Here is a 25,290-nt window from a genome sequence, read left to right as displayed (position 1 = left end):
GAGTGTTAAAATCAGATCTTGATGTCTTCACATGCCACGTTTTTATCTAGGAGGAGAATACAGCAATATTTATCAGACACGGACTTCTCACAGTAACACAGACTTTCCAACATTTGCAATGTGAATTCTTAAGGCTGCAAGACCTTCTGTAAACATACAGTACCATTCCAGCCTCTGTGCTAGATTACAGATTTCAGGAAATCAAAACGCGATGTACCACAAATGTAAGCAGCAATGACATATCCAGAGTTCTTCCCAAAAATCCTCCTACAAACGAGACAAGACATACAGAGCTCATCACTGACCTATTCATTTTGCAGTCACTCTGACCAGCTGAAGAATTGGGCTGAGAAACATGTCATCAAGTTCATCAAGGGAAAACGCCAAAACCTGCATCTGGGGCGGAACAACGCTGTGCACCAGGGCACACTAGGGCTTCACTGGCTGGAAACCAGAAAGGACAACAGGTGGATCATGGACCCCATGGCAAAGCAAGCCAGCTGCATCCTGGGCTGGATTAGGAGAAGCATTTCCAGCAGGTGAGGGGAGGGGATCCTTCCCCTTTGCTCAGCCCTGGTGAGGCACACCTGGAGTGTTTCCTGGATTCCCCAACACCAGGAAGATATGGACATACTGAAGAAAGCGCAACAAAAGGCTGTGAACACGATGAAGGGACTGGAACATCTCTCTTATGAGAGGAAGGGCGGACAGAGCTGGAACTACAGCCTAGAGAAAGATCTGGGAGATCTTATCAGTCTATATTTAGATGCCTGATGGATGGAAGACATGGAAGCCAGTCTGCCTTCACTGTTGATCTGTGACAGCACACAGTGTACAGAGATTAAAACACATAACACTCAAGGTGAACATAAAAACCCTGTATTTTTTACTCCGAGCATGGTCAGATACTGACTTGGATTGCTCAGGTCCTGGAGTCTCCATGTTTTGAAATATTAAAAATTCAGCTGGACATGGGCCTAGGCAACCTGCTGTGGCTGACCCTGTTTGGGCCAGGGCGTGAACCTTGTCCTCTTGTCTGTGCTCAGTCACCTTCATGGCCGGGTACCACCCTCAGACACTGCCATGGCAGCGTCCCCTCGGCGAGCGGCCGAGGGACTTCCCAGGCAACCAGCGACAGGACAGGAGGACAGAGTCTTAAACTGCACCAGGGAGGTTTAGGCTGGACATCAGGAGGAATTTCTTCACAGAAAGGGTGATTATAAATCAGAAGGGAGTATCCAGGGAGATGGGGGAGTCACCCGGGAGGCGTTTTAGGAAAGACTGGACGTGCCAATCAGTGCCATGGTTTAATTGGCATGGTGGTGTCCGGCCATAGGGTGCACTCGGTGATCCCAGACGTCTTTTCCTTCCTTAACGCCGCCGTGAGGACGCCGGTCCCGGCGGGAGCGGGCGCTCCGGGCCCGCGCGGCGGCGCTCGGGAGCGCGCGGGCGCTGTGACGTGGCGCCCCAGGGTTGCCATGGTGCCGTGAGGGGCCGCCATAGCCACGGCCATGGCGCCGCCCGCGCCGCCCCCCTCTCGCGTCTTCGCCGAGCTCGACCTGGCCCCGTCCCCGGAGGGACGCGTGGGGCCTGCGGCGCTGCCCGGGCGAGAGGTGCATGTGAGCGGCAGCGCGGAGCTGAGCGCCCGCCCGGACCGGGCGCGGGTGTCGCTGCGGCTCGGCAGCCGCAAGGAGGCGGCCGTGGCGGCGCGGAGCAGCGTGTCCCGCCGGCTGCAGTACATCGCGCACACCGCCCGCCTGCACGGCATCCCGGTGAGCTCCGCCGCCCGGGGCCCGCTGAGGCGCCGGGGTGTCCCCAGGGGGAAGGCGGGGGGGCAGCAGGCGGGGCTATTCCCGGTCCCGTTCCCGGTGCCGCTCGGCAGCCGGCGGGGTGCGGTGCCGTCCCGCCGGAGCGGCCCTGAGGAGAGGCGCCCGCGGAGGGCCTTGGTGCCGGCGGGAAGCAGGGCAGTGACGGGTTTGGAGCTCTCGGAGCCTCGGGAACCGCTGGGAAAGCCTGCCTGTCTTTGGAAGGCTGCAGCCATGCCAGCCCCAGCGGAAAAGGCGGAATGTCGCTACCCGGGTAGCTTGTTAAGCCTGTGAAAGCCATCCTGTTCGACTCGCACGGTGGTGGAATCGCCGTCCCTGGAGGCACTTTAGGAAAGGCTGGACATGGCTCTCAGTGCCATGGTCTGTTGACATGATGATGTTCAGTCTAAGGGTTCACTCCAGAGGCCTTTTCCAACCTAATTCTGTGATTTCTGGTGTAATACAGCATTCGCCCGTGCAGGCGAGTGAAACTGATAAAGTTGTACACAGCAGCATAACCTGTACCTGTGTGTGTGTCGGAGTAACTGTGATGACCAGAGCTTAGCAGCAAATACATATAAAGATCTTTCCTCTCCCTCTTTCTTGTTCTACTTAGTAGAGAGTTTTTTTAAAACTTGAGATATGATCAAGATAGCTGAAGTGACAGAAGCCCTTGTGGACCCAGAAAGTTCTTTTACCACAATGAATATTGTAGCGTCTGGAAGCAATTTTGAAACAATGAAAAAAGCATAGACTTACCTTTAAAGCTCTGTCCAAACAGTAAATGCTCCGTAAGGGTGATGTTTGTCCTAACAATTGTGCTGATGATGTTTTTGGATTTCACAAAAGAGTTTTGGACAGTGTTCCACACATAGGGCTCTTAAAAACAGAAAAAAACCTTTTATGGAACATGCAATTGTTTTCAAAAGTTTCTTCTTATTGAAGTTCCCTAGGAGGTTTGTGCCTTTTGAGTGTATTCACAGTTAAGCTAGGGGGAAAGGTAGATGATCAGGTTTGCTATGAACACCAAATTATTCAATGGAGTAAAAAGGAATTGTAGAAGGGTTTCCTGATACTGCATGATGGTACAGTGCAAGTCAGAGTTAGTAAATGCAAAGTAGAGTCAGTTACTCAGCCTAAACAGTGATGTGCCACAGTGAAATTGCATGCCCACATTTCAGATGCTGCATGCATTTGAAGATAAGTAGTGGCATCAGCTTTCATTCCCAAACAAAATAGGATTCTGTGAGGGCTTTTTTTGAACTGTTGTGCTGTCTCTGTAGTATCTATATAAATTGTTCAGGAGTAAAGAAGGCAGTGAAGAAGACCACTGTGCCCCTGAAAAAGCTCATATTGCAGCTCTGGGACGAGACAACAAGGGGGTATGGAGGCTGCTTTAGGCCAGATATTGATCATGGCTGGGTGCATGTCTGTCACAGGCAGCATTTGTCAAGGGTCCCATTGACATCAGGATGACTTGTTCAACCAAAACTGGTGCATTTTAGTGAGGGATTGCAGGTTACATGCCTTCAGTGTCTATTAAGTGTCTATTAACAGGAGTTCAAAGTGGTGGATTTTAAGAGGAATGGGAGAAAACAAAGCTATTCAGCATGCATTCCTTCCTATTAGTAGAGAAAATGTTAACCTTTGTACCCACCACCATGGTGAGCTATCAGATTATGGGAGATTTTTGTCCTGACTGTCATTAAATAGTTCTTCAGAGCATGGCTATATTGGAAAAGATAGTTGCAGATATTTCCCCCACAGTGAATCTGAACAACTGACTTCCAGTTTTGACTTGATACTGGTTGAATTGGGACAGCAAGGAGCGTCCAACATGTAGTGGCTGGCACACAACAAGAGCAGGCAGGGTGTGAAAGAGGTGAGTGTGCTTTAGAGGGGCTGTGTGCACCACTCCAGGCTAGAAAAAAGGATTGCAAACTGAAGTACGACTTGGACAAACAAATTACTTTATTTGGATTTATAACAGTCAGGTTCAGAAAAGTAATGTGAGCAGGCAGGCAGGGTGGAGAGTGGGCTGTTTTTACAATGTGAGAGTATTTGGTGTCTTATTATAGTTACAATAATTTCACAGTAATCTTTTTCTCTTTCGAAGATGCTGTGTGTTGGAGAATGGAAATGTTCTTTCCACTTAGTTGAGAGACTGTGAAATGCTGCTTGAGTTGTGGGTTTCTCAGTGTTAGCAAAGTGTTAGCTCTAGGGAACTCTGAGAAAAACAACATGAAGTTATTTTTTTTTCAGAGTAGTTCCCCACGGTATAATTTTTAGTGCTTTGTTTCATCCAGTTTTAAATCACTCTACTGCTGGAGCTTTTATTTGCCTTGCAGCTTTTCCACTAACAACTCTCACTGCTGGCAATTTGTTCTTTAACTGCGTTTGCTAACTTCACTTGCAGCTAATACCATTCTAGGCAACTGTAAAATTAATGTCTCTTCACAGTCTCCATATGGTTCTAGTTGTTGCAAGCTTATCTAAGGCCTCTTTAGAAATCATCTAACTATGCTATATATTTATTTTAATTAATGCACAGCACAATTTTCTTAACCCTTATTGTTGCTATACTAGGACGTCTGTGAGATGGGAAGTGCATAACCTTTGCAGCAGCAGGAGCTTGCATTAGCAGCTTCTCAGGAGGCCTGGGGGCAGCACCTGATTTCCATATACATTTGCACAGGATTTTAATCAGAAATAGATGCACATAGTGGCATTTATTTATAGAGTGCTGTAAGTATATGCAGCACTTCAGAGCACAGAATGTGGTTTTCCCATTGATTTTACTTTCCCTGCAGCCTTCAAAGCAATCTCCCTTAATCAACCCAGCTGCTCAAAAGTAACATTTTCTTCTCTTTCTCTGGAAGCAAACAGATTTTATATTTGCCAGCTATGATTTATTTGAGGAGTGGTGTGGAGATGACACTTGTTTTCTTTAATGGCTATATCTAACTGTTGGCATTGGCACCATGTTTAAAATAACAGTGATAATATTTGTTGTACCTGTCAGAGTGTTGTAGAACAAAACAAACCATCTAGCAAAATATATCTGGTAGGCTCTGTGTTAGAGATTGTCTGAACTGGGATACCTCCCTTGGATTTATGTGCAATATTCTTCATATTTCAAAACTTACTCAGGAGTCACAGTTATGGATGAACATCCATAGAGTCAGTTTAAAAAGGTTTTAAAGTTTGCTGACTTAGTTGCAAAATCTTCCAATGACAATATATCCCTGACTGAAGGTAAAAACCTGTGTAAGGCATCACCTTTTTTATATTACTACATATTTAAAGAAATATCTCCAGAGTACCCTGCATTTGCTGAGTACAAATCTGCTTTTTGTCTTTCTTGTAGTAACTGTTACATATGCCTCTGTTATTTCTTCTTTAAGTAGCAGAAACTTTTTCACTATGGGTTTTTGGTTGTCATTCTGTCATCTCATGCCAAATAGACCAGACAGAGTGTGGGGATGAGAGGCTGGAGCACAGCTGCCCAATCCCAGAAGGTGCTCAGCATCCTTAACCATCTGGAGACACTGTGGATGACTGGCAGGAGACAGCAGCGTACATCAGGGCTCTCAGTAACCATTTCCCTAGTGCCAAGAACCAAAATGCCGTGATCACATGGAAGAAGCTGACCCTTTTGACTGTTCAGATATCCTTCTTTTTGATAATGTAAAGTTGTACTGGACATATCAGTTCAAATGTACAAGTGGATTTTAAGAGACATTTTCAAGTGTCTCTAGATATTTTTTATTTACAGTTACACATATCAGCATACATTACCCAACAGGCTTTAGCATACATTCCTAACTATAAGTGCTTTCCCTTGCTCAGGCTTGGCTTGTGTGTCATAAAAAGGTCTCATAGTTTCATTAAGTCATTAGCCAGAGCAGAACATAATTTTATGTGCAGATGGGCTGTTCTCTTAGTGTATTGTTGCATACTTGTCTCCTTGAAGTATGCTTTTGCTAACTTACCCATTATTTTTTTTCCTGTTCTCTTCTGGGGAAAAGATCAGTCATTCCTATAGCCTGCCAGTGTCATGAGGGTGGACACAATGGTCCTGTGACTAAGACATTGTTCAGAAGTAGCAGATAGGAGGAAGGACTATAAAAGGTTGTGTTCAGTGGAAAAGAGTGAAAATATAAAGCAAAGCAATTTCTAGACTTGATATGCTCAATGGGATATCGACTGTCTTTTTCATTTTTGTTTATTTTAGAGTGCCTGAAGCAGTGATGTGATGCCACATAAAAAATTGGCTTTATAAGCAGAATTCACAAGTGTGATTCTGTTAAGAGTTGTTCAATGGCTTCTGGGGTGATTGAAATACCAATATTGTTATATTGGTTTAATTATTTTTGTGATTCTTGGCCCACAGATTTAGAAAATATAGAAAGTTATTCCAGATGTCCAGAATACTTGAGGTGCAGCTTTCCCTAAGTCACAGTGAAAAGTATTTCTTCTGGGGCCATTCAATCAAACTGGTATTTCCTCAGCCAAAATATGAATAGTAGACATAAACAGTAGGGAAGAAAAATTTTTGCTTTTGAAGTAGTCTCAGTCTTGATTGCAATTTCAAATTCTGTTGTCTCCTACCTGTCTTTTCCATATCTTTGTGTGAACACAGTCACAAACAGAAACGAAGTATCTAACAGAAAATGTATCACAGAAGGCCACCTTGTTACGACTTCAGCAATTATTTCATCCATTTATCTTCAGTAGCACATACAGCTACTGTCACATTTGGTGGGATTAAAATTAGCTGTGAAGGAAATTTTGTAATACGTGGTGCAGAATGATCTTTCACTCCATAGTATTGATGTTGCCATAGCGCCTGGTGCCACGGGATGGCAGTGTCCTTAAATACACAGGAACCTTGGGAGGGCACAGCCAGATTCTAAGGCTTGGATCTGCTCAGCAGGAAGGAGAACCTGTTTTAAAAAGGATTAAGGAGAGGGGACAGGGGAAAACAAATACTTTTTTCCTATGTTCACAGTTGTGTTACAGCACAGCTATTTCTGTAAGATACGAGTTGTAGTAGTTTGTTTTTTCTGTGTGGTAATTTCTATAAGATATGTGAAACCTCTGGGGAAAAATATTTCTTGGCAATTGTAATTGAATTCTAACACAAATAGTAAGATTTACCCCATCCTGTAAATTAAATGAGCTGTTGGTGCTAGACTGTCTTGATCACTCTAGCAAACCCCAGCCAAATAAAAGAAAAAATACAGCTTTTATGGACTACTGGCCCTTGCTAATCCTGCCCTTACTAGAATAGGCTTTCTGAAAATATCTAAAAATAGGACTGTTGTGCTTAAATTTGAGCACTACCAATCAATCATGATACAAATTTTGAAATTTCAGTTTTTTGTACACTTTTATTCAATGGTAATAAAACCATATAATATTTTAAAAGGAAAATGCTTCTCATAGTTAATATCATTTGCATAGACTTATGCATGCATGCATGCTACATGATAAACTTGAAGACTTGAGCATCTGTAGGAAATGCTCTGACACAAAGCATCTTGAATGTCAACATTGAAGAAAATATTTCCTATGCAAATAAATCTAGTAAATAAAACTTCTTTAGTGACTGGAAGGCTGGGTATTTGCTTTACTACACTTCATAGGTGTTACATGCAAAGTTGCAATTAAACTGTAGGCTGTGCTTATTTTGCTATGTTAGAGTAATTTGACAATAAATTGTTTGTTCAAACTGTTTGCTGCAGAGCAAAGTGGGTGAAAAATATGTGACTGTTAGACCAGTAGCAAGCTGGTCATATATTCACATGTAACTGCAGTTATTCTGTATCTTCCTGAGTTCAGTACCTTATTTATGTGTCCTACAGGATTTGCTAGTGCTCTGTGCAGCCATTATATTGACCAGTGGAGCTGCTGTTGATGCCAAGGCATCACTGGTGGAACAGCCTTTTGCAAGGGTTACCATTATGCCAGAATAATAGCTGTTCAATCTTTGTTCATATCACCTTGCTACAAGCTGCTGCTGCTGCTAAAATATCTTAAAATAGGGGCCTAAAAAGCACTTCTCACATACTAACTTTCTAAAAGCAATTGAAGCTTCTAGATTTCTTGTACCAGGTGAATTTACAGTTACACACACAGCTTCTACCTAGCAGCTACTTTTATGACCTAATTGTTCTCTTCAAGGGAATAGCAGCAAAATCCCATTATAGAGCTACTGTATAATTGATTTAGAATAATTTAAGAAATCTTTAACATCCAGCTAGTTTTTAACTGAAGATATTTGCATGGAAAATTCAAAATTTCTGTTTCAAAGTCATGCGTAATATACCAAAACAGTTCAGCTTTTATAGGACACCATGTAGATACAGCAGATCCTTAATTTCTGTCTTTTAAGGTTGTATTCCTCTACTTTGTTTTAGGAAGAAAATATGACTGTAACAGAAGATTTTAGTAGAGTAGAAAATACTTACCAAATGGAAGCAGAGGTATGTATTCAACCTAACCAAAAATAAAAATAAAATTAAAAACTAAGTATCTCAAGGACCTATAAAAATTTGCAGACTATCTTTACTCAGACCAAGGAACATAACGGCAGCATAGTCCAAAAAAACTATTTAAGGACTGCAGTTTATAGCAGAGTTCAGCTGCAGTCTTCTGTTGTGCTGAACTTGTTTTCTTCTCAGATTAATGTGTGCTTTTTAAATGTTACCTGATGCTACAGACTGGCATATTTGGTTCTGGGGCAATGTGAGCAAACCAACAATTCTGAACTTTCCTTCACCTATAGCCCTTCCTACCCTCTGCTTCTTGCAAGGCGTTGGTGAGTTCAGAAAGCTGCCCCAGTTAATAACCTTTTTTTCCCCCCGCTCAGCTTTCTTTTTTTTTTTTTTTTCATTATTTTAGCTCCTTGAACTGGGAGCAAATGCAAGATCTGCTTAGGCCACAGTTGCAGAGCACCTGGATTTTGGTCTGTTCTGTACAACTCTGCCATCAGCTTGCTCTAAGTAAAGTAAAGGTAATTGTTTCCTGGGTAATTGGCTCAGAATTTTGTAGGTAAAAAGTGCTCTGTGAAATGCAGATATTATGGGAATAATCCCATTTACTTCAGTATCTGCTAAGGGAAGTATATATTTGCACATTCATACCATAGTAGGAAATAAATGCTGTGCTTGAAACATTCACTGAGGGAAATTGTGTGTTTAGCTAATGTATTTTTAGACCATAAAACTTTAATCACTACCCAGCAAGTTTAGAGATCCTTACAAAGTAAACCTGGAAGCCTGCAATAAAATGATAGCTGGTTTATAGAGCTGTGGTTTAGAGTCCTCTTAAACAAGTTCAGCCTCCTTAGTTTGCTTGCTTTAAGGCATATTCTTATCTAAATAACACCAATAAATACAGAAATGATTGAGAATTTGGAGAACAAAAGTTGGATTTTAAAATGAGTCTTAAGATACTTAAATGGTGTGCATTCATGTTCTGAATGACTTCAGCTTCATCATGGAGACACATACTACCCTGAGAGCTTAAATCACCATGTTTTTTAGATGACCTCTACTTAAAAATTAATAAACCCCCTATTATTAATTATTGAATTATATGAATTATTGTTTATGCTACAGACAAGCTTAGGCTTACAACTTCAGTCTTAAGTGGTAACTTAGCCAATTATCTGTCTTCTGCTATTAGTTTTTATACAGCAAGGATTATATGTGGAAGGCTGATTACTTTGATTTAGTGTTGATTTGTAAGCAGCTTGGACCAGCTGTAATTGCTGTTGCAAAGTTGTGTGGTTGCCTGGGACCCTGGGGGTTGGAACTGGAAGAGCCCATGCACAGTGCTGCTGTTCAGGCTGCCCTGCACACTGAGGCAGCAGTGTGGCCACTCTTAGTGCAGAGATCAGTCTCTCCTTGCTTCTCCCTTTATGAGTATCCTTGTTTCATTAGTGCAGCTTCATAAAGCAGTGAGGGTCCATTGACAAGCCTGTTTGCCTACTTTAGCAACATGAATGAATTTAAAACTCACTTCCACTCACTTCTCTGTTAGAGTTTGCCATTATATCTGTGTTACATGTAAAGTCTTGGACATCCTGTTTTACTTCATTCTTGCTTGTTAGCTCTTCATCATTTGTCTCCTGTAAAGAATTTTTAGAAGACTGAAAAATTCCCAGGCGTGTAGCTATTTAAAAGTATGATGAAGAATTCAAGATATTCTTTCAACTGTAAGGAGATAATTTTAATTCATGCTATAATAAAGAAAAATATTCAGAAGAATGAAGCTGTGTATAAGATCACAAAGCTTTATAATATCTTTATCATAATAGTTCATTTATTGCATGACATTCTCATGGGAGGAAGATTATGTTGGTTTTGTGCATTTCGTAATATGCTCGCCTCCTTATAAACCATAACTTCTTGTCATTTGCAGCCTTTTCCAAACCTGGGAATGTCTCTAATAGTTTTGCATAGCTTCTTGTTACCTTTTAATCTTAATAACTGACAAAGTTAAAACATTTATTTGCATTTTAATGTTGAAGTATTCTCTGTAATTGTAAGTGGAATGTATTAGATGTAGCTCTAAATGAAAATTTTTATTTTTTTTTTTTTTAGGAGGGGGAAACAGCAAAATCAGCTGTTGGTCAGTTGTTTTCTGCTTCTTAGGGTACCTGATCAAGTGCTTTTTTTTTAACAGTAAAGTTCCTGAGTGCCCAGAAGTGCCCCAATCTGAGCAATTTATCTCCTGCTTAAGACCCATAGTTCTTTTGTTTCATCACTTTTTTTGTTTCATCCCCTAGAAGGAACAAATCTTGTAAATGCTGATGGCAATCTGGAAAACACTATGACAGTCCTCATAGTGAGACTTTACACAAAATACAGCTATGACAGTTTCCTGGCAAAACATCACAGGGGGATGTGTGCTTTTTATATGTATGGCAAGAACTCCCACTGAAGAAAAAACTGTAGGTGTAGCCTCATCTTCAGTCTCTGTTCAATTGTCACTGCACCTTTCAGAGCCACTGAACCAGTGCAAGGATCCAAGCCAGGATAAGGTTCAGGTACTACACCAAAAGGCTGTCAAGGGTAACAAGATGGGAGCATTAATTACTTTTTACCTTACTCTGCATATGAAGTAACTCCCTCCTCCCTCACTGAGAGGCTCAGCTTCTTTGAATTATCTCATTGTGCACAAGGTAAATAAATCTCTGGTATGCGCACAGGAAGGTGCTGCAGTGCTGCTGATGTGCTGTAACTGAGATTTCTGTGTCATATCCCATCACTGGGGTAGAGTGATGCATAGACTGCAGCAGCCATGGGGGCAGCTGTACGTCGCACATGTTGGCAGTAGAATTTTCCTAACTGCACTGTTTTTCTTCCACTCCTGTGGAAGCTGTATTAATATGCAAAATGAAGGGAATTGGGAATAATAGAGAAGGTGAACCTGACTCATGGTGGGAGCACTGTACTGGAAGTGAAGATGAGGCTTTAGGTTTTTTTTTTTTAAAGTTAGGGATCCAGGATTTCTGGTTCCTGAATGCTGTATCAGCTCAGTGTCATTGCTTCAGCCCTGGCAGCTGTGCTTTGCCACAGAGAAGAGCTGGCTTCTGCCTGGCAAGTTGCTGCCTGGCTGGACTTTGCACCAGGAAAACTGTTGGGCTCTGGATGCAGGGCTGATAGTGATTGCTGCTTCATAGCATTTGGGAAGGACCTCAATTCCTAGTGCATCTTCATTTAATGCTTCTTACAGCCAGAGCCTGTTGGGTGTTTAAATTGTTTTTAATCCAAGTCTGAAGTGCCCAGTTCCCTCTCAGCGCTGTGGTGAGTCTGTTCAGACAACACAGGATTTGGAGCCCACTGCAAGGGGAACTGGGCTCAGTCTAGCTTAATCTCATAGCTGAGGTTTCTTTAATCTAATGCTTGGAATTAAAATGTATTTTTCCTTCATGCACAGTGTTTTCCACATAATTTTGTATGAGCTTCTGCATAATTAACATCCAGCAATCTAAGAAGGGACGAACCAGGATGCATCTAGTCATGTGCACCATAGCACATTCATTCTTCAGATTGTTTGCATACCAAGAATTCTGCATTTCCTCTGGAAGGGATTTCTTAATCCTCAGTTTTAAGCTATTTAAGAACTTCTTTCTGTTGCAAACAATGCTAGTTTCTAGGGCTATATGAAAGTCTCATAAGTTCATAAATGTTGGAGTTGTGTATGGCACTAGTGTGTTTAGTTACCTTGTAGATGTCTGGCCTTACACTGATTTAAATGAAAGTGTTGAGTCATAGTGGAAAATGAAAATATTACTCATGTGATGTCTGTTCACTCACTCCCAGGTCTGTATCATATTCAGTGATTTTGGAAAAATGCAGAATGTTTGCAATCTACTCATTGAAAAGTTAGGAACCTCTGTTACCATCAATCCACCTCATTTCTACCATACACCAGAAGCCATAGACTCACTTCGGTAAGTTCTCTCACGTGCCAAAAGTCTTACAGCCTCAGTTAATATGAATACATAATTTATGCTGTTTGCAATGGGAGCAAGTAGTTTCCTTCACACCTATGAATATTTATGTTAGAGATTTCAGTATTTAATATAACTTAAAAGTTAATGTTGTTCAGCCTAGAAGGTAGAATTTGTTCTTGTCCCTGTGCAAAAGCAGAATGTAATAAAAGTTATTTTCCCACTGATTTCCACTGGAGTGTAATCTGCTGGGAATCTTAGATCAACAGAATTTGTCTCTGATTACATCATCATGTGTAGATTTTTTTGTATTCATTCATGAGGGTGCAAGTGTGTTACCAGGTGTCGATAATTTTAAGTACCTTTGCCAATTCCCATTACTGTTAGCTGACATGATCTGGAAAGAACCATGTGTGGCACTTCTCAGCATCAAAATATGCTGCCCTTAAGCTCACAATCTTGATCTGTTTTAAGCATTGACTGTTCAGTCCAGGCTTCTCTCACGAAATGGGAGGGACAGAAGGAAATTTAGTCTTGGTTGGGGTTTTGCCTCTTGTAAGAAAAGAACTGCCTGGTCCAAGCAGCAAGCTTAATTAGCTGCTGTTAAAGGTTCCAGAGATGCCAAAAGTGAATGCCAGAGGTATCTACAGGAGATGAGGAAATATGGCCAGTGACTTTAAGCAGGTGCTAATATACCTTGCCGCTGAGCCACCGAAATGCCTGGAGCAAGGGTTGAACTCTTGCTGACTCAGCGTGGATGCCTGCAGCATACAGGTGTTAGAAATGCTTGATGTCATCAGAATTAGTGAGGATGCTGACATTTCCTCCGCACACGGTCCCCTCAATACCCAAGCTGTGGCTCAGAAGCTGGGGGAAGGTGATGTAGGTGATGTGCCTTAGCATCTCTGCAGTTACAAAACCTGCGACGCTAAAAACAAAAAGCTTGGCAGGAGCACCGGTACCTCAGTTGATCCTGCTTGTTATTGTGCTGCTGCTTCCACCTCTCAGCCGCCAAGTGTGCGTCACTGCCGTGGGAAACACGCGCCGCAAGGCCCAGGAAGTCTGTCAGCTCTTTGGCCAGGCATTGGGAAAGCCTTTATTGATAAAAGAAGAGGAAACCAAAGAATGGGGAGGCCACATAGACAGTCACCTGTCACTCTCTGCTGATTCACAGACTCTGCAAGAAAAAATCCAAAATGCTACTGCTTATGCATCTTGTAGAGTGTTTGCTGTGTTTGAGATAAAGGGAAAAGAAAACAGAAGAAGCAAATTGCCCTAGAAACCTTCAAATCCTACACATCTTAATAAAATTTTTATGCTTACTTGTGATTTTTGATGGTTTTTTACTTCACTCTTGTGGTAAGTCTATCCCCTAAAATTAAGGTTACAGTTAATTCTTGAAGTACAGTTCACAACTGTTTTTTTTTTTTTCCTGGCCCTTGTAAAACAGCAAGATATTTGATGTGCCAAACGTTTGGCACACCTGGCTGAAACTGTGCTATATCTGAAACTATGTATACCTTTCCTCCCAAAACTGGAAGGAAGTCAATCTCCATTACTAAGTCATGACAAACTGAGCATGCATTGTGTTCACTTCTGACAAAAGTGAGTGTCCAACATAAAGCCTGCTTAGGAATGTTTTATTTCATCATAGGAAAAAAAATATACATTTTATCCTGGTGCCTGTTTGCTCAGTTTTCAAAAGGACATCTGTTATCTGGGTGTACGTTACATGTACAGACACTGAAGTACTCAGTCATGAGGGTAGAGTTTTTTCAGCCATGGCTGCATAATGTATTTTGATCCATCATATCCACTGAAGTAGGTTTCCATATCAGGGTGATACACCTGAGAAAAAAATATTTCAAGTTGAAGAAGCATTAGAATTGGCAATAAATATAAACTGATACTTAAATGAAGTATTGAAGTTACTACATTGTTTGAAAAGTCCTGATGAGTTTTATGTACATAGAGGTACTTTCAATGGCATTTTCTGTGTACCATAACTGAATTTCTGTCATCAGAATAGCAACTCTCTCCAAGTACTTTACAAATGTTGAACAGATCTCATGAGATGTTACAAGCTAGATTTACACCAGAATTAGTGTTTAAAATCAGCACTGTTTCTTACTGAAGTAGTTCCCACTTGTGTTGCTCTAACATTTGTTAGAGGTATTTGGTATTTCTTTTAGCTGGATCAGTTATCTAATCCAATGAGGCAGCGAGAACAGTAAAGAAGCGGTGGGGAAAATGGTGAAGACAGACCCAGGTGATGACCTTAGGTCCAATATGAAGATGCAAACCCACCAGGGACAATCCAAGCCTTGTCTGGGTGCAGGAAGCCCACAGTGAGTGGCTCAGAACTGTCAGCTGGGAAAGGGTCATGACAAGTCTAAGCATTTTCTGATCTCTCAACTCTTCAAGAAATTACTGTGCCTATCAGGCTGTACAAAAGGCTGAGTGAGGGCAATCCACAGACCTTTTGAACCTGAGGCATGACTCACCATCTGTTAATAATCTCAGTTAGACAACTTTGAAATACCTGGTTTTGTGAGCTTGTTACCAATAGTTTCTCCAATAATCTTCGTGGAGAATTAACCTGCCACGTGGGTGAATAAAGCAATTTGATACCGTAAAAGCTAATTCCACAAGGTAAATATTTAAGATGAAGTATCTGTTTCTCCTGATGGAATACAAAGGAAACTGAAGGTAGCCAGCTAACTGGCATAGTGGAAGGTACATTTTTAGACAGTGTGGGCAGAATACAGTTTTAAATATTTATGATACTCATCTGGAACAGCATAGTTTCTGCTCCTAAATTCAGGCATGTTGGCATATTCTATATTACAATTGGTGACTAAACCAGAATGGTCTGAACTAAGGCTTCTCCCAAATAAAAGAGGTGATTGTGTCACACTGTGCTTGAGAGGGGTCCTTTATGTGCAGCAGCACAGTTTTGAGAGAGAGCATGGAGAGTCTTCAGGCCAGTCTGATTTACACAATTCCTTCGGGAGGTTTTCCCAAAAGGCAGAGGAATGTGCCAATTTTAATCTGCTCTGTTTGACTAGATCAGGTGTCTTCTGTTAAGTGAATGGTTCATCTGCTTGCTTTTTTTTTAAATACAGACCCTGCCACTGTCCACAGAGAAGGCATCCACAGCAGCATAGGGATCCCTTGCAAAAAGCCACCTGTATGTATCTTGCATGCCTGAAGGCTGTTTTCTGGTTCAGAGTCTCAGACTAGTCTAAAACTCAGGTGTGCCTTGCATAAGCCAGAAATCAAAAGCTTCAACCCTGATACACAAAACAGAATTTTTGGCTCCTGAAGAATTTTACAGTTAAGAAAGAAGACATTCTTCAGTCTGGGCAGCAGCTGAGCAGGAGCTGTTTGAAATGGAGATTTTTCAGAGTAGAATTGAGAAACCAGCATACTTTACTAGATCCCCAGAAATCACAAAAGCCTGTGCCTGCAACAGCCTATATATCATGGAAATCAAGTTGCTAAAACACTTACAAACCTCAGCAGTTGGATACTTTAAAGTGGGTACTCCCCACTTGAAAGTGAGTTTGGTCATTTTTCAGCTTCAAAAACCCATGCTTGAAAGTACAGCAGTAATTTGTTTATCTGCTTTCTCTATTAGTTTTCACTAGCTTTGCCTCCTAGCTGGTATTTATTAAGCCAAAGGTCAGCCAACTTTTAAACATACAGGATAACAATCAAGTTGCAACTGAATAAAAATAAATACTACCTCTAATCCCGTAATAACTGTTATCTCTTCCTCAGAAACATAAGCTGTAGATTTGCCAAATCCATTTGCTTTGTTAATTAGAATTCGATAGTGAGGAGTATCTTTTAGATCCTGTAAAAATAGAAAGAAAATAAATAGCCTCAAAGAGAGATGATGACTAAAGATTACCTATTATAATCAGTGAACTTTCAGTGGGCTTACAGAACCTAAATCCCCTTGAGATACATGTGTGTATATATATGTGTGTGTGTGTGTGTGTGTGTGTGTGTGTGTGTGAGTATATATATATATATATACAGCCAGTTCATTTTTTATTTTACCAATGTTAGAATTAAATATAAAGCAATCAGAACTGCAACACACGAAGTTCTTGGGATATCTGAAACATTTTTTAGGAATCAAGAGTTTAATTAACCTTTTTTTCCCACAGACCTTGCAAGAAACAAGATTTACAATATCCTTGCTTTTTTGTACATAGGCCCAATGATGATCTGCTACCACCCTTTTTCCTTCACAAGTGACAATGAAACTCCAAGAGAAGAAGAGACAAGTTCAGAACATAATGCTACCTCCAACAACCACGGTCCCTGGAAAGAGCTAAGGCGGCTTCTTTGTGTGTATATACATGAATCTTCCAACAAAGAAGTACCTATGAAAACAAATCCTGGGCCAGGGAATATGGGCCATGATATTCGCTGCTGTTCATAAACATTCCTGCCCAAAGTAACCCACAATCTAAACACAAAAAAGTGATGGATGAATACAGATGGAGTTTATGAAGCAATCAGTATCGATCAATGAACAGGCAGTGGCCTCTGCTCAGTGATTTCATGAAGATCTGGAAGTCAGAGGAAGGCTAGGAAAAGTTGGGCTGAAAACCCAGCCGATGTTTTGAGGGATTTACAAGGACCAAGTTCAGTAAGCTGCAGCCTAAAAGTCAGAAGGCATTTTGCTAAGTGCTTGTGACATGATAGGCAAAGGCAATTAAACCTCAAAACCAGCAAAAGACGCTTGCCATTGCTCTTGAAATTAAAAACAATAAAAATGAACACAAGGCTGTGACAGCAGAACAGTATAAGGTACATAAAAAGAATCAATGTCTGCTGAGAAATTCTTGGGGGTTCAGCTGGTGATAACAGTACTGAGGGGAGGAAAGAAAGCAAGGATGCAGGTGTTTTAGAAGCCAAAGATGAGGGACAGTTGGATAAAACTACATCAGGGAAGGAACCAAATGCACAAAATGGGACAATGTCAGTTCCCAGCTGAACATGAATTTTCTGCTATAGGCGAAGATTTTCATGTTTTCCTCATTTTCACTCCTCTGACTTAAAAATTAGTGTCTTCCTGCCACTTAAGCAGCATGTCAGTGGCATGCAGAGTATGCAGCACTGCATTACCAGTTTAGCACTGTCAACAAAGGTTTAGCATCAGATTTTCAAATACAAGGACTTAAGCAAAAGAAATTTAAAGGCTTCAAGAATTCTAACAAAAATGTGTTTTTAAATAGATTTACACTCCAAGTAACCAGATCCTCAAAAACATTGCTTTTTCACTGAAACTGATTAAACACAGAGGATTACTTGCATTTCTTAAGTGCAGTGAAGATTCCACCAATTATGGATAACCAGATAAAGGACTTAACAGCTTCTCAATTTTAGTGACATGGCAGGAGAAATCCATTCAGACATCATAGGTTGACACTGTTATTTCAAATAAAACACTGTGTATAAAAAGTGAGTAGTTATAATTTGAGATATGTCCAGTGCCCTGACCAGCAAAGCTTAGCCACTCAGTGGTGTAAAAGCCAAGCTATACTGGGACCACAGTGCAGAAGCAGCAAAGGTACCACTCAGCTGCACAGGTGATGCAGAACTCTGGAGTATTTCCCACTAGGATGGCAGGAAGTTGGTCTGCAACAGTGTTTCTGAGGGTATTTTAACCTGAGTTATTCTGTGTATATATTAATAAAGCAAGAGTTTAGTACATTCAGACCTGTTTCACTGGAGGATATCTGGGTTGTAGTTGTTCTTCTGGAGTGTTAGCTTTTACATCCCATCCAACAATGACTCCTGAGTAGCCAAATCTTCTGTGAATTATTACCTGGCCCACACAGAATTTAATATATTCAGGCTTTGGACTGTGAGCATGAGCTGATTCTAATTTAACAAAGAAAGAGACTTAGCAAAGATAAAAGTTTGGTCAGCTATATTAAGTATTTTAACAGAAATTATTCTGACTTCTACATGAAGAGAACTGATAATTAGATGAATAGGGGAATTAAAGAAGAACAGGTGCTTTGTTTGTTTCCCCCCAGAATATTAATTACTATAATTTACAAAGGAACATCCACTAAGAAACTTTTCTATTTGTATGCATTTGATATTACATAGGGATTTTAACAGAGTTTTAGAAAGCATTAACATGTGTGTGCATTGACAGTTACTTAAGCCTTACATACAGTATTTTACGGTGCTGACTTGTGGTAACTTATTGTGACATTATTTTTTGCCAGTTTAGGTCACAGAATTCTTCTATTCAGTCTGATTAGGGACTTTTTTCCAGGAATAAAGTGGTCATCTATTTCTTTTTTCTTCCTTCAAAATACATACACTGAGGTATTCAGTAAAATACATACATATAGTTACATCATATTGATACTATTACACAACACAGGGAAGAGGCCTTGGATTTTATGTTTACTGAATATTATCAATCATGTTTAGAGACACGAAAAAAGGAAAACAGTATGCCATTTACAAATTAAGTAAAAAAATCCACTATAGAAGCCTTGTAGACAACATCATAAATAAATTATGAAATTGCAAAAACTTCAATACCTGCAAGATAAGAACGGGGTTTTACTTCATTGGCACCGCTTTTAGCTTTGTTCTCTCCATAGTACCAATTCCTAAAATGTAAAATTAATAACTCAACATACAAACAAGTTCTTTAGAAGCTGAGTTTTAATAATAATCAGAAGGTTAATTATCCTGAGTGGGATACTGCAAAGCCTTTGATACAAACTTCTTTACAATTTGAAGCCTGCATGAATTTTACATAAAAACACTTTTAAGGAATACACAAGAAAAAGGAATTTGTTCCAACAGGAAAAAAAGAGTATGAATCTCATTTCTTTGAATATGTTACTCTACAGTTGCATTAGAATTTTTATATCAGAGGAAACTCACTAATTTTATAGAGGTGAGCAAACACTGCTCTGCAGTGTGATTCTTTAGTATCTTTTGTGAAGTTTTTTAAAATTGGTTTATACTGGTATGGACAAGGTGTCTGGCAATGAGTCCCTGCCTAAGGCTGCAGTAAGTGTAGCTTTTCCTTCTGCGCTAGACTGAATTTCATCTGAATGTAAAAGGTGGGCAGCAGGAGATGGACATGTTTAGAAAGGGGAAATGGCTAACATTTTTCATTGCTATAGTGAAAAAGAGAAAGTGTAAAAAAACAATGAGAATATGGAACATTTCCTTCTGCTGGCAATGTAACAGCAGCAGTCTATGAACAGAGGAGTTTGGGTAACATTCTGCATCCATACCAGCCAGCAAACCATTGGTGCCAAAGAACCACAGGTTGGCCTAGTCTCCCTCCTCTTTGATGGTGCCTTTCAGTCTTACTCCCTTCACCCTGCTTGCAGGAAAATGAGAGCAGGTTCCTGTGCAAACAATGTTTTTTACAAAAGTTTTGGTTTAGCTCAAATGTATAAAAAGACTTAAGGCTGACAAGTACCTCTTAACAGAAAGAGGAATGGGCAAAGTTTAAACAGCAGCTAATACAGAAGGTCTCAAATGACATTATTTTTAGAATAACCAATTCTTTATAAAATATTCAGAAGACACAGACAATATACACAAAATATATACAAATAATCCAACTATATACAAATAATCAATGGATTATTTGATCTTTGCAGGCTTTATTTTAGATATGCATGGAGCTTTCCATGAAGTTGAGAAGCAATTTATGGTGAACCTTAGAAGAGCATAGTTTTTCTTTCCATTCACAGACCATTCCCCTAGCTTTTGCTGGAAGCAAAACTAAGTCAGGATACTCCACAGTTCAGAAGACTTGGCACCACTGATTACTATACATGGATCAAGAATAAAGGACCTTTGAAGGTCCATACAGAGTAAAACCTTTGGAGTATTTCTACTGTACATGAATTAAATCTCCCAAATAAGGCCGTCAACAAACCGAAATAAGTCCATGAAGTCTTCTTAAATTAAAATGGTGTGTATGTATGAATGGATAGAATTTTACTTTTTCTAGACCAATCACTGTTATATGACCAATAATCAAAATTTCACTACTTAGCACACAGATTTTCTGTCTGTGATTCCTAATTCAGATTTTGAATTTGAACTACAATATAAAGCATAAAATATCCATCCAATGCTAAAGCATCTGATGTGGCTAATTGTTCTGCCTTCAGAGTCAGATAAATTTGAGGATAACATGTACAGAATTACTGCATGAGTTACGTTTAGTTTCACATGGAGTTCAGTTTTGATGTTTGTGTAGAAAGTTCCAGATGAGTCTCAGAAGCAAATGAGAGATATTTCCCCTTTGTCACTTACTTCCCCCATAGCACACCTTCCTGCTCAGAGCAGACCATGGCTGAAATCTCCTTGGTGCAGACAGTAACACCCTACCTTGTCTTTGAGAGCCACAGCTTTAAACGATCTGCCCACGCATCCAGACTCAAGTAAGATCTTGTTGAGATGCTCCAAGAGGCAATTATCCTTTAGGAGTAAAAATGGTCATCACATTGTTTTTAAAACCTTCTCTAGTATTCTTATATAGATTTTTAACATTTAAGCTTTGAAGTTTCACTTCTGTAGCAAAGAGAAAGAAGGGGTCAGTGACCATGAACAGTTTCTCCTCAGGATTAATATCAACATTGAAAATGAATATTCTTTCAGTCATCACTTGTACCAGTAAACCATATGTAAATTTTGGAAAATACCATTTTTCATTACAAGATTGCTTTCTTCCTGTACTTGGACCATAGGAATTGTTGAAATACATTCAGATTCTGCAGTTTCAACTGTTATTCAAGAATAGAGAGCATGAGATATTTTTTAAATGGTGTACACAATCAAAATAATATTAAAAAAGTCTTCAGGTTTTTGCATAAATCTAAATAACAAGTGGTTGACTCATTCCATGAGGCTTGAAGATTATTTCACTCTGGGTCTTTATGCATAAGCCAAGCTTAGTTCTCTTTTCATCAGACCAATCTTTTGCTCTTCCTGCTTCATGCACTGGAATTCCACAGATGCACCACACAGCCAGCACACTGCACAGGCCACATGTACAACTGAGTCTCTCTTTGCATGGTTCATTTCAAGATGCCAGTGTTTGCCAATGGACACCACTATCAAAAATTTGGATCTGATATAACAGTCTCCACTTTTTCTTTGGAGATATGTGTGGGATTCTATCAATACACAACTTCTTAATTCATAGACAAAATGGCACTTCTTACTTAGCTCTTATCATTGTCCCTGCCTTAGGTAATTTACTGTGAGTGAATTTTGTTGGTTAAGAATCTGTACTGAGTTGTACTATGCAAGAAAGTATTTTATAACAGTAAATGTCAAAAGGTGATGGAAAATCAGAACTAATGGTACTTAAGCAAGCACTTAATTTTCATCTTTTGAAAGGGACATAACCCTTAGTAACGTACATTGGAATGTCACAAACAAGAATGAGGTTAAGGCACTCATGCAGATTAGTAAGATTTTTATGTGAAGAAATCAACAATTGCTGTTTGAATTTTGAAACTAAACACAATCATATTAAGCCACAAAAATGCCTGAGGTGTGATTTAAATGTTGGTTTTGTATAGGAATAGCCAATCCACCCACACTTCAGCTTTCCAGGACAAAGTGTCATTGGGGATGAGGGAGAGAACTCTCTTACAAATAAACACAGTAGGGAAGGGCAGTCTTACAACCTTCCTGTTATTTGGATGCGCTCGGCAGAGTCCGTTCCGTACCACTGAGATATGAAATACTGTGCAGGAAGAGCAAAGAGCAGCATGGAAATCTGCAGAGCTGCAGCTGCATTGATGTGAGGCATTCCAACGGGAACTTTTGGCAAAGACACTTCACTGCTCCCTGCTCTGAAAAGAGGAAGAGAAAAATTTTTAAAAGAGATGAAATAAGTAGCTGCAAGCTTTGCTAGATGTGTCAAACTTAACAGTTTCCTTCAGGTTGCTTTGCTGGTTCACAACATTATGTACAATCTGTACTCAGGCATTTTGGCTACAGCTGGAGCACACTTAATTTAGGCCACTTTAACTCCATTAAATTTCATGGTACTTACAAAAGCTAATAGAAGGCTAAAGTACACAAGACAGAAAAACCTGCTTTTAAGATTTATACAGGCAACTCTTTTGTCTGTAAACAGAGAGGGGGGGAAAAAGAAAAGAGGAACTGGGAATTTGTATGGTTGTCCAATTTGCAGTAAAAAGCTGCTGTCCGTGAACCAAATTATTTGTGCTGCTTTGTCATCTGATTGAGTGCATTAAACATGTCTGGCATACCAGATTGATGGCCTCAAAATTAATCTGTTTGCATTCAGTGGTAATTGCACATCTGACAGAACTAAGGGGTTTTTCTTTCAGGCTGAAGGCACTTACAGCACTGTACCAGGTTGATAATGTGCCACAGTCCCGCCACTAGATTAGAAAAGGATTTGACATCGCCTTTCATTCCCATAGGCACCTGAAACACCATACCTGTGCATATTCATGGCTCTTCCCTCCTTCCCCAAACCATCAAGATATTCACCTTCACCTGAGGACTGTCTTTACATCTGGTAGGCTTTTTCAAATCAGAACTAAGACGTGCTGAAATTTGAGACTTGTGTCTTCTACACAGGTGTTCTCAGAGTACCCGGTTTACTGCAGCATTCACCCACTCTGTTCTCCAGGAGCACCTGGTACAGCTCCTGCTCTCTCCTGGAGTGGAATACTCAGCCCACAAGCAGAAGCAATTCACTACAGTTGTGTCTGAATTGCTTCTAGATCCTGCTGTCCTAATTTATGTAATTCGCAAAATAATTTGGGTTACTGTAATATGCACAGCACAGGTGCACATGGGAAGGTATATTTATGAAAACTGCCCAACAAAAGCAGTCAAGATCACAAAGAGGAGGTTCAAAGAATATTGTAAGGAATATGGAAACGTCTTAGTGTGTGATGAAGCCTTACTACAAACTGTATTTTTAACTTCTGCATCATCTTCTTTAGAGCCACCAGTAAAGAAAAAAACGTCTCCTAATCGCCTTTTAGACGTTATCTAAACTTGTAGAGTACTTGTAGAGTACTTGTTTAGCCTTGTGTGGTGTGGGGGAAGGAAGAGTCACGGTTCAGCCAAGGAGCCATGAGCGCCCTGGGGGCTGGACAGGAGCCGGGGGTCGCCGCCGCGCTGCCCTCTGGGGCAGTACAACTTCTGCCGCTGCGCATCTTCCTCCTGTCCCTGAAACCGGCATTTTCAGCAGCCGCATTCCCCAGACAGAAAGGATGCGGTGGCATACATCGAGTTAGCCCGAATCAAAACATTTTTGTGCATATTTGGAAGCACCCGAACGCCCGCAAGAAGAGCGCTGTGCCTGCAGCCCCCGAGCGGGGACCGAGCCGCAGCAGCCCCGAGCCGGCAGCGCCCGGGGGGAGCCGCAGCCCCTCTGTTCCTGTGCCGGCTCCCGGTGAGCTCCTTCCCCTGCTCCTGTCCTGCTCCCGGTGAGCTCCCCTGCTCCTATCCCGGTTCCCGGTGAGCCCCCCTGCTCCTGTCCTGCTCCTGTCCCGGTTCCCGGCCCCTCACCCGGCCCGGCCCGGCTCGGCGCCCGCGGGCGGGAGGTGGGGCCGAGCAACAGCGCCCTGAAGGAGCCCGGAGAGGCGAGCGCAGAGCCTGAACCCGGGCCAGGCTCTCAGCCGCGTTGGGAGGTTGGCCCCTGCTCTCGGCTTTCCCTCGCACAAAAAGCTTTCAGGGCAGAAGGATTTCTTAATCTCAAAACGCAACAAACTCCCCCGTGGACTTTATACCCCGACAGTTTTACAGAGATTAAAATAAAGAAATAAAAAGTCTTAAGTTATTTCTTCAGACTAACTTAAAGACAGTAACATTTCCAGCTTCCTTACCTAGGTATTTTTTTCTGTGAATGTGGATGAACAAGTGGCGTGAACCGGTATGAATAGAAGTCCGGTGGTTTTCTCTCATGTGATGTTTATGCAAAATATGTCGTAACCCTATAACCCAACCTCATGTCCTGCCTCTGTCTACGCTGTTGGTACTTCAGAGAGCTCCTGGTGCGGCCCCGGCCCGGCAGTGTCGCGGCTGGATGCCGGCGCAGCTGAAGCAGGAGCGTCCTCAGTGGTTTCCGTAGCACGCGTGTCAGCAGCAGGAGCTCCGGGGCTGCCCCTGCTGCAGGGAGTCAAACCCGGCCATGAGCCTCGTCTGTGTCACGGATTGCTGTGGTGTAAATTCAGCTGCAACCAGACTGTCTGATGGCACCCAAATCAGAGTGGGAGCAAACAGAGGAGGCAGACTCAAACTGCAAATGATCCAGAGAGATCGGAGCAATGGGAACATTATAGACAAGAAGGGAGATTCATCATTGGCAAACGTTGAGCCTTACCAAGAGAAAGGAAATGCTCTAGCCATCGCTTTCTCACAAGAGAAAGGAAATGCTCTAGCCATCACTTCTCACTGAGCACAGCTCTCCAAAGAGCAAGGCTCTGAAAAAACCAAAAATGTTAGCAAGCCATACCTAGTGAACATGTGGGAACTAAGGGCCCAGGCCTAGGATGGAATTTTGTTGATGGATTTAAACCTGTGCAACATGGCAGGAATGCCCAATTGAAAACTCACATGAATACTAGCCTACACTAGAAATACAAATTCTACCTAAGAAAAATAGTTTTTTAATCATAGAATCATAGATGGTTTGAGTTGGAAGGGACCTTTTCAAGGGCACCTAATCCACCCCTCTGCAATAAGCAGAGACATCTTCAGCTAGATCAGGTTGTTCAGAGCAACCTGTTTGCCTCACAGAGCCCACCCCAAGGAGAACAGACTCGTTGGGGACATCGTGGCTGTGTTTGCATCACCAATCCCAGGCTGCAGTAAATTCTGGGACCTACCAGCTCCCTTGAGCAAAGCCTCAGGAGCCATGTAAACACCTGATCCTACCTCAGGGAGGCTCAAGGTTTTAGTGTGACTCAAGCAACTTATTACTACCCAAACATTAAGACA

The 25,290-nt window shown here is 41.3% G+C and overlaps 1 protein-coding gene and 2 long non-coding RNA genes across 4 annotated transcripts; 1 reads left to right on the top strand and 2 right to left on the bottom strand.

Annotated features, from left to right (window-relative positions):
* The first annotated feature begins 1,511 nt into the window (after positions 1–1,511).
* IRAK1BP1 (interleukin 1 receptor associated kinase 1 binding protein 1) lies at positions 1,512–22,603 on the top strand. Of its 2 annotated transcripts, none has more exons than XM_063152882.1 (5): positions 1,512–1,772; positions 8,228–8,293; positions 8,596–8,628; positions 12,143–12,273; positions 13,282–13,595. In XM_063152882.1, exons 1-5 carry the CDS (start codon positions 1,512–1,514, stop codon positions 13,550–13,552), a joined length of 762 nt encoding a protein of 253 aa, XP_063008952.1. In that variant the 3' UTR covers positions 13,553–13,595. The 2 variants fall into 2 exon arrangements, 1 of the variants encoding a protein (XP_063008952.1); XR_010027242.1 differs by lacking the exons at positions 8,596–8,628; positions 13,282–13,595 and adding exons at positions 8,712–8,823; positions 16,500–22,603 and having other exon boundaries at positions 1,742–1,772.
* Positions 13,903–18,143, bottom strand: LOC134416349 (uncharacterized). Its single transcript, XR_010027244.1, has 3 exons — positions 18,014–18,143; positions 16,022–16,132; positions 13,903–14,121 (listed from the first exon to the last, which is right to left on the bottom strand). It is a non-coding gene; the product is annotated as an uncharacterized LOC134416349 (long non-coding RNA).
* LOC134416348 (uncharacterized) lies at positions 20,686–24,372 on the bottom strand. The gene is made up of 3 exons (XR_010027243.1): positions 24,177–24,372; positions 21,990–22,157; positions 20,686–20,772 (listed from the first exon to the last, which is right to left on the bottom strand). It is a non-coding gene; the product is annotated as an uncharacterized LOC134416348 (long non-coding RNA).
* Positions 24,373–25,290: the final 918 nt, after the last annotated feature.

Source organism: Melospiza melodia, chromosome 3 (genome assembly GCF_035770615.1).
Source record: "Melospiza melodia melodia isolate bMelMel2 chromosome 3, bMelMel2.pri, whole genome shotgun sequence".
Taxonomy (NCBI): Eukaryota; Metazoa; Chordata; class Aves; order Passeriformes; family Passerellidae; genus Melospiza; species Melospiza melodia.
The sequence above is the reverse complement of the archived record's forward strand: the minus strand, read 5'-3'. Positions and strand labels throughout refer to the sequence as shown.